General features: G+C 42.4%; 1 protein-coding gene across 2 annotated transcripts in view; it reads left to right on the forward strand.

Annotated features, from left to right (window-relative positions):
• Positions 1-9,293, forward strand: part of PDCD1LG2 (programmed cell death 1 ligand 2) — a 52,282-nt gene extending 42,989 nt beyond the window's left edge. For both annotated transcript variants that reach the window (XM_006761607.2, XM_015562515.1), the window contains exon 6: positions 7,712-9,293. In XM_006761607.2, coding sequence (XP_006761670.1) covers positions 7,712-7,743 — 32 coding nt within the window. In that variant the 3' untranslated portion in view covers positions 7,744-9,293. The remainder of the gene's footprint in view (positions 1-7,711) is intronic.
• Positions 9,294-9,443: the final 150 nt, after the last annotated feature.

Genomic DNA, 9,443 nt, shown 5'->3' on the forward strand with positions numbered 1-9,443 from the left:
ACCTCCACATAGGTGTGGGACCAGCTCATTCAGAGTCTCTTCGCCTCCTAATATCGATGTGGCTTCTGCTTTATATTCTTAGTTATAGGACTTCTGTTCCGTTAGATTTCAGGTGGTTCTCAATGATGGTTGTTCTGTAGTTTCATTGTAATTTTGATGTGGTTTTTGGGAGGATATGAGTCCCACATTTACCTATGCCATCTTCTTGACCACTGGTCTGTTTTGGATTGACTTTTTTTCCCCGCCATCTTTTAGCCTATAAACAGAACAATTTTCTCACTAATTTTATTCCGTCACTGGGATTTTTCTTTTTCAGATGCAACAAAAAGTTGTAACCACAAACAGGAGGGAAATGAACAGAGCTATGAGTAGTCATGATTTTTCTTTTTCATCTCTTGCTCCCTCCCAACATGAATTAAGAAATAGCCATTGTGCTATTAATGCATAAAGGGTAACTGAATAGTTTAGGCCTGTACAGAATCTTCCTATTCAATGGCATTTCAGCTAGTTGTTCTCTAGAACTTGCATTGTTCCATATCTTTCTTAGAGAACAAAGATGATAACTTCTCTACAGCTGCAGAATAGTTATATAGCCTTTGGTCTGCTTATAAGGCTAAGCACTGCTAGGGAACACTGCACAGGACATGTGAGGTCACATACTTAGAAACATGATTAAAATCTAACACCAAGCGGGAGATATTCAGCTGTGATGCAATCAATAGCCCTTGTTTTTGCAACAGTTGTCAAGTACTTAGTGAGGACTGTGGGTCAAGGATAATGCTGGGGGAATAGAACTCTTTTCATGATGTTGACACACTTGGAGCTAGAATTTGTAGGAGAGAAAGGATGTAATCTGGAGGTCAGGAGACGTTAGATTGCTGAAACCATTCAGGCTGGTTGGATGAAAAGTTTAGACCTGGGACAGCAATGTGGGGTGGGGGCTGACAGGCCTGGGTCGTGTTGAGGACTGGCATCTTCCCACCAGTGAATGCTGACCACATAGCTGTCCATCTTGTCAAAATAACACGTGTTGTGACATATGAGTTCACCAAAAATGATGCTAGGCAAATCACAGAAATTTCTAAATAACTGCATCTGCTACTCAAAATATTCAGAGCTAATCATTTTAGGATTCTGCTGAATATATCCCCAAAATTCTAGAGTCATTAATTGTGAAAACAATCCTAGGAAACCCTAACAGGGTCTATGTCTAGCTTACACATAAGATATGGCAGCACATAAGCACAAAATGTAACTCAAAGGTGTGAAATTGGCCCCTGTACCTTCTCTTCTTCCACCACTTCCCTGAAAGCCAGTTGTAAAAATACATTCTGCACAGCCTGTATTGCTCAGTGGTTGAGCATTGACCGATGAACCAGGAGGTAATGGATCGATTCCTGGTCAGGGCACATGCCAGGGTTTCAGGCTCAATTTCCAGTGTGGGGTATGCAGGAGGCAGCTGATCAATGATTCTCTCTCATTATTGATGTTTCTATCTTGCTCTCCACTCCTCTCTGAAATCATTAAAAATATATATTTTTAAACAACACATCCTGTGACTGTGCACAGAATCCTGGAAACACATGCAGCACAGGCTGGACTTGAGGTCAGGTTACACTGAGCTTCTCTGAATCAGCAACAACATTTTCTTGACTCAACACTGAAACTGAAACATCCATTTCCTAAGAAACAAAAATCGTTCATTCCTATAAATTGGTCTATGTGGCCTAGAGTGCATTTCTATGGGAGAGGCCCTAGCATTTCATGAACTTGAAGTCTTTGTGTAACTGACTTCAGTTGCTCAGCATAAGAAATAGTGAAAGGCCTGACCACAGAGGTGATCAACTCAGATGCATAGCAGGGCCAGGCAGGTAATGAAATGAGTGGAAAAGGTCTCATATAATCAAACTAGTGGCCCGGGGGGTGGGGGAGGGAGCAAGTCCCTCAGCCCGGCCTGAACCCTCTCCAATCCTGGGAGCCCTCAGGGGATGTCCTACTGACAGCTTAGTAAGCTGCAGTCTGGCCTCCCTCTGTGGGAGGCGACCGGGCAACTGATCAGGCGACAGTGCCAGCTGGCAGAGCCCTGCCCTCCCCCCACATTGTCCTTCTGCCACCGCTGGTCACTACCACCTCCCCTCCCCCTCATTGTCATCCTCTCCCTCTATCCCAGATCAGAGTAGGGGTTTCCTTGGGGCATGGGGTGGCCTGGGCAAGGGGCCTATGGTGGTTTGCAGGCCAGCAATGAGGGGCTGGGTCAGTTTGTAGGCCAGTCACGCCCCCATGATGTGAGGGTCCCTGCTGGGGGGCCTGGCCAGCCTGGGTGAAGGGCTAAGGGCTGTTTTCAGGCTGGCCACACTCCCTTCAGGGTGGGGATCACTGCTGGGATGACTGGCCAGCCTGGGTGAGGGGCTGATGGCTGTTTTCAGGCTGGCCACACCCCCTTCAGGGTGGGGGTCCCTGCTGGGGGGCCTGACCAGCCTGGGTGAGAGCTGAGAGCCATTTGCAGGCCCCTCTCTCAGCAGCTGGCCCCAGCAACCCAAGCCTCCCCGCACTCTGGCCTGCTCTGTGGCTGCTGCCCACAGGCCCCTCCTTCAGCGCCAGCCCAGGCAGGAGGGAAGCTTGGCTTCTTTTGTCGCCTGGGCGACCCAAGCCTCCTGCCTGCTCTGGCTGGCTCAGTGGCTACTGCCATCTTTGTCCTACCAATTTGCATACTCACTCCTGATTGGCTAGTGGGCATGGCTTGTGGACATCGTGAAGGTATGGTTAATTTGCATGTTTCTCTTTTATTGGTGTAGATAGGGAGAGGTAGGGACTGTGTCAAATCAGAGAGCATATTCTCTGTCAATGTAGCACTAGCCTAACATTGCTAGAGAAGACAGAAAGCCAGATTTTTATATAAAATGCCCTCATTATTTCAAAAACTATTTCAAATACCAAACCAACCAAACAAAATGTGCCCATGCGCTAATTAAGCCTGTCAATGACCAGTTCACAAAACCTCTTTCCTAGCTGGAGAGAATTTATAGTCAGGAAAGGGCTTAGGACTTGAGTAATGAAGACAGAAACATCTATTCGAGGAATTGAGAAATGCTCAAAGGGTTGCTGCCATTCCTAAATCTTTCACCCTATAACCTGTCACCGTTCTGAATGTTGCACTATTATAGAGTGACTCCTTTGGATTAACAGGATAGCATGACCATTTTTAACCAGTACATTTCCTTATAAACAGAAAAAACAACAACAACAAAAACTCACACCCTTTTTTAATGGTATCTAAAATTCAAAATAAAGTAACTATCTTAATCAAAAGTCAATAAAAAAATACACCTAATTCTGCTCCACCACCCCCACCAGCCAATTACAGTCCCCCACCCTCTACCTTCTAAGGGGAGAAGGTAGCGTCTGGGAGGTAAGGGAGTGATGCTCCTCCTCTCTTCCTCACCCCTCTCTGGTCCTTACTTGGTGTGATGTAAAGAGGCCAGCACCACATAAATATACATCATAGAAATCACACATAGAAATATTCCAGGTACATTTAATAGAAACAAATTGGAAATAATAAAATATGAATCAATAGGAGAATAGATGAAGAATGCTATTCAATGATTAAAATGAAAGCACCAAAGCTAGATGTATTTTTGAGTTAGTTAAATCTGAACAATATAATTTTGAGAGGAAAGACAGATTGCAGGAAGATATAGACAACATATGGCCTATCATAGAGATTTTTAAATACATGCAAACAACCACTAAGTAGTGTTTATGGAAACAGTCATGTGCAGTAAAAATACAAAAACAGCACGGAAATTATAAACACCACATTTAACCTCTTAAACTGTGTGGCAAAGATACAGATGTTCCATTGTATGATCCCTTTTGCTTTATGCCTGAAATATTTATGTTTTTATTGTGTGATTTTAATTCTCACCCGAAGATATGTTTTTATTGATTTTAGAGGAAGGGGGGGGAGGAAGAGAAAGAGAGAACCATTAATCATTTGTCTCCCATACATTCCCCAACTGGGGATCAAACCTGAAACCTTTCTTTTGGTGTACAGGATGACACTCCAACCAACCGAGGCAGTTGGGCAGGGCCTGAATTATTTATTTTTATACAAAAGAGCATATAACTAAAATTCAAGAGATTTATATTCAAGTTTTCCTGTGAGCTAGATACATAATCTTTTTAAAAATATATTTCTATTGATTTCAGAGAGGAAGGGTGACAGAGCCTACCCACCCCAGTAGATGCTTTTTAAGTTCCTCCTCTATAAAGTTGCTCACCAACAATTAACTCTTTATTGAGAACTAATTTAACATTTCAGATAATATCCCCTGGGAACAAAGGGGATCAAGACATGGAGATATTGACTTTGGGAATGGAAAGAGGACAGGTCTGGGGCTCAGTGCTTAGACAGCCAAGAAAACCCGGTACCTATTGCAAATGAACAATGAGGCAAAATGAACCCCAGGCTTCTCCAGAGAAACAGAGCCACTAGTAGACTGGCAAGTATGAAATCTGTAGGGCAGGCTAGTAGGCTGGCAATTCAGGTAAAAGTTGAAAGTGCAATCAGGAGTCTGAAATCTGTAGAGAAATACAGCAGTCTGGGAACTCTCTATTACAGTCTTGAACCAGAATTCCTTCTTTTCTGGAAAATCTCAAGTGTTGCTCTTAAGGTCTTCAACAGATTGAACAAGGCCTACCTCCATTATGGAAGATAATCTGTTTTGTTTAAAGTCAACTGATGGTATATGTTAATCATATCTACAAGATACCTTCATAGCAACATTTTAACTAAGGTTTGGGAGAGGGAGGGAGAGAGAAATATCAATGTGAGAGAGAAATATTGATCAGTTGCCTCCTGCATGGACTCCAACTGAGGAATCAAACCCGCAACCTGGGTATGTGCCCTGATCAGGAGTCAAATCCGCTACCTTTTGGTGTACAAGATGCTGCTCCAGCTAACTGAGCCACATTGGCCAGAGCTGTCATTTACTTTTAAATTGTTTTTTTCTTATCCTGAAACAAGTATCATAAGATTTAGGAAAATTGGGTTCTCAGGACCAGGTTATAAACATTAATGTCCTGTACGCCATATATTTATTAAAAGAAAATAAGTATATTAATTATAGCATTTATGTTGGGTAAAAACTTACAGGAGTAACATCTGCGGTTCCCAAAGTACTAACTTACAAATTTCTAGAAAGCATGTGAGGATCTTCCTCTTCCCTTGAAAGCCTATTACATCTTACAGCGGTTCTCAACTCTGTGGGTTGCAACCCCTGAAAATACATCCTGCATATCAGATATTTACATTATGATTCATAACAGTAGCAAAATTACAGTTATGAAGTAGCAACGAAAATAATTTTATGGTTGGGGGTCACCACAACATGAGGAACTGTATTAAAGGGTCGCGGCATTAGGAAGGTTGAGAACCACTGTTGGAAAGTGTATTTTCATTAGGCATCTATTAAATGAGAATCAACCAGAGTTAGCACTCTACTCTTCATTTATATGTATCAGCTAAAAGGGGTTTAAGCAAACTATGACCAGGGGCCAATAGTCTTTATAAACAAAATCTTATTGAAACAGAGCCATGGTCATTGCTTCTATATTGCCCCCTGCTCTCCCCAGCATTCACACTCCTTCCCCTGCCTTTATGGCAAAGTTTAAGAATTCCAGTAGGGACTTTATGGGATATATATATATATTTTTTTTTCCATAATTATTATCTTTATGTTATGGAACCTTGTATTGTTTTCTTCTTTTGTTTCCTGAATTTTCTCTGTAGTTTAATGCATTTTTAGCTGTCCCAATGTATCACTTTTAATTACATATGGATGCTTGCTAGATGAAGAACTAACTTTCTGAAGTCCTTTTATCTACTTCCCACTCACCTCTCTTTATGACAGTAGTCAAGTGCATTGCATAGAACTCTTCATTGGGTCCTTGGCAACTTTAGGGAGGGAAACACCATATGCCCTTTCAACAATACCTACCAATGTCTTAGTTGCCTTTCAAAGATTACTAGCCCAGCCAAGCTGGAAGGATGTAAAAGATGAGGTGACTTGCACAAGGTCATCTTATAACTGAGTGGTAGAACTGGAGCTAGAATCCACGCCACCTCAGTCCTTGTCTATGGCACACAGCCCTTTCCATTTGTGTAAATTCTTCTTGCAGCTAACCTTACTCGCTTGTGCTATATGGGCCTATGGCTTCTTGCTCTTATACAAGTAACCACAACGTCAACCAGTAAACTGTAGTAGTTGATACTTATACCGAAGGTATATATTATGCCTTCTTTTAAAAAGATTTATTCTAGTCATCAAGCTGTGGTTTGTTAGAGTTTACAGACCTGACTTCCTCATTTTAAAGGTAGTGAGATGTTAAAGCTAAGGGATGTTAAGTGACTTTCTTGAATGAAATAATCACAGAAAAACACAATGTCTTATTATTCCTAGTATAGTGCTAGTCATTCATTCACTCATTCATTCACTCTCAAACGTATTAAGTTTCTGCTATTTTCAGGATTCTGCATCAGGTACACACTGTGTGGGAATTGTAAGAGTGAATTAAGTACAACATTAGTTATCCAAGATTCTTACAATAGAGTATTGGAGATAAGGTACTCAAAAAACTGTTCTTATTGGTCCAAGTTAAAATTAAATTAAAATAAAAGAGATCAGCTTTTTGCATGCCCCCTGGAAACTGACCCAATCTCTATGTTGTTTTATATTTATTTGTTTGTTTGTTTTATGAGTGTCTTATCTAAACAGAGGGGATATAGGAGATACAGCAGAGAGGCAGGGAGAACTGGGGCATCTGTAGGAAAAGGCATGTGATCTTAGTTGAAAAGAGCCAGTTGTGAGATAAGAGGAAAGAATGTTGGGGGAATTATGAGTCATAAATTCCAGGCAAAGGAGATTAGATATTTTTTCACTGGGCATGTTGCCTCAGTCAGGTCTCCGAAGGAAATGATAGAAGGGGTGACAAAGCAATTTTACAAGTTTCTACTATTTACAAAGATTTGAGCCGGGTTAGGGATATCAAGCACCCTGGAATTAGCAAAAGCAGGGAACAATTAAGCATCCCTAGGCCTGAAGGAGAAAAGGGAAGGTGCAGTTACCAGAACCTGGAGAGGACAGCAAGAGGAGGGGACGCCCACAAGGCACTGTAGCCTTTGACAGAGGGATAAAGTCCACCTGCAATCTGTCTGGGAGGTTGCTTGCTGAGGAACGCATACCCTAACCTCACTCTCTCCCCACTGCAATCTTTCTCTCCTATGCTGAGGGGAAGAATGGGATGGTAGCCAGTGACATAGTCTACAATGTCATCCTCCTAGGGCATGAGCGCGATAGAACAGGGTGGAGACTGAGTCTCTAGGAACAAACTGAACTATCTGGCACAGTGGGGAACTACAAGAGTCTGACTAGGGAAGCCCTATGAACTGTGCTGCAGTATCACTGAGCTGTCTGCAGCCCAGAGAATGGAGGGAAGAAGGCTCTAGCAATAGGTCTGCAGAGAGAGGCTGAAGACTTGGACTAGGGCAGTGGTAGAGGGTTAGAAAGAGAGGTTTTGAACCATGCTGCCTCCAGATAGATGAGCTTTTTTTTCCTGCAGTAGTTTCTCACTTCAATCTTTTTTTTGAGAAATTCTATATTTTCTAATCAGAAAAGTGATTTTCCTGTTTACGGACTTTTCTCCTCAGATTTGAACACGCGATCTCTGGAGCTGGGGTGACTTGATAGGACATCCTCAAGAAGCCTCTGGACTCTGAACAAGAATCCCTTAGCTCACAAAGCTTGTTTGTACTTTTCAAATGGCCGAACATGACCCAGCACTTTAATCAGGAGACTACAACAAGGCTAGGCAGCTCCTGGCCACCATGTGCTCAGAGGAAGGCAGGCAGCCCACCCCTTCACCCATCCGCTCTCACCTCTCCAGCCTGTGACTGAGCCAGCACTATTGCACTTTAGAAAAGGACCACATTGGATCCTGGACCCCAGTTCATGTCCCGAGGCTCCTTCTTTGCTGTCAGAGTAAAAACAAAGGGAATTATTTCTCCCTAAGTTTCCAAAAACTTCCCAGAACAGAGATGAATGGAAATCTTTAGCTGCAGAAATAGATTGCCAGTAATTTTTATCTATAGGAAAAGCCTATTGAAACTATCAGCTCACAGACAGGGCTTTCTACAAAGTCAAGCCATAAATGACGCGCTTTATAGCTTACTGGAATCTTGAAAGCATTTAAGTCATTCTAATCAACAGGAAGCATTTAAGTACACAGTGGCCAACTACAAATCATGGAGGAAAGCCATTGAGTATTTTTGTGAGGTCTGAATCACAAAGCATTTATTTTATCTGTAATTACATCATGTTGAGTGGTAGTTTTGTTGTTATTTTTACTACATCTTTCATTCCAAACAATCTGTTGGATTATTGTTGGGTTTTAGCCTTGTTGGAAATCAATGTACACATTTAAAATTCCTGGCATGCTAATATGCTGTGCCTAAAAAGATTTCAGATGAGTAGCCATGTGGTCAAAGCACCAAAGGAAAGCTCATTTCCTGGGTCTCTGTATGACTTTAACTTACCCTTTCAGTGGCTATGAAGCTCAGAGCATTAGTTGACCCAGGAACTATCCAAATGTGTATATTAGCAAGTATAACAGTGTCTTGAACTGGTGCTCAGGCTAAGGAGAATGTGGAGTTAATGAAAATGAAGGGGTGTGAAAATGAGTAACAGACAAATCATATAATCCCTAAATTCCTCCACTCTCCATCTTTACAAATCAAAGAATGCCTTTGAAGAATGAAACTCAATTGTTCATTCTTCAAAGTATCCCAGATATTCTAATTTTGGCTAAGTGCCCATCCAGGGCCCATCCAAGTCAGTAAGTTTAATATTCATCAGGCCAGTTGGCTCCCAGAGGTTTGAAAGCCTTTCATTTGGCTGCCCTCTTCAGAAGGGAAGGGTCCCAGTGCTGTTTTCCAGGTCCTCTGGGTTGGTCTGGGGTCCCTGTTGGAGGAGCAGTACCTCCGAATGCTGTGGAGATCAGGGCAGGCAGATAAGGCCTTCCACTAGGGAAGCAAGCCCACCTATTCTGAACCCCCACCTGCCCCCAGATATGTGGTTTGCATGCTAAATCCTTGGTTGGTGGTGTTTAACTTAGGAACCCAGTTGCATAATGGTTTCTGTCAAAATACTGCCATCTTTGGTCCTAGATTGGGGCTATTCTCCAGAATACAGTGGGGCCTTGACTTACGAGTGTCCCGACTAATGAGTTTTTCAAGATACGAGTCATTTCTCGGCCGATTTTTTGCTTTGAGTTGAGAGCTAAAATTCGGGTTACGAGCCAGCTTCAGATACCCCACCGCTAGTTGGTGCAGTGAACGTCACAGTGAATGCCACAACATCAGCCCAGCATCACGTGTCTCACTT

Source organism: Myotis davidii, unplaced genomic scaffold (assembly GCF_000327345.1).
Source record: "Myotis davidii unplaced genomic scaffold, ASM32734v1 scaffold1597, whole genome shotgun sequence".
Lineage (NCBI taxonomy): Eukaryota > Metazoa > Chordata > Mammalia > Chiroptera > Vespertilionidae > Myotis > Myotis davidii.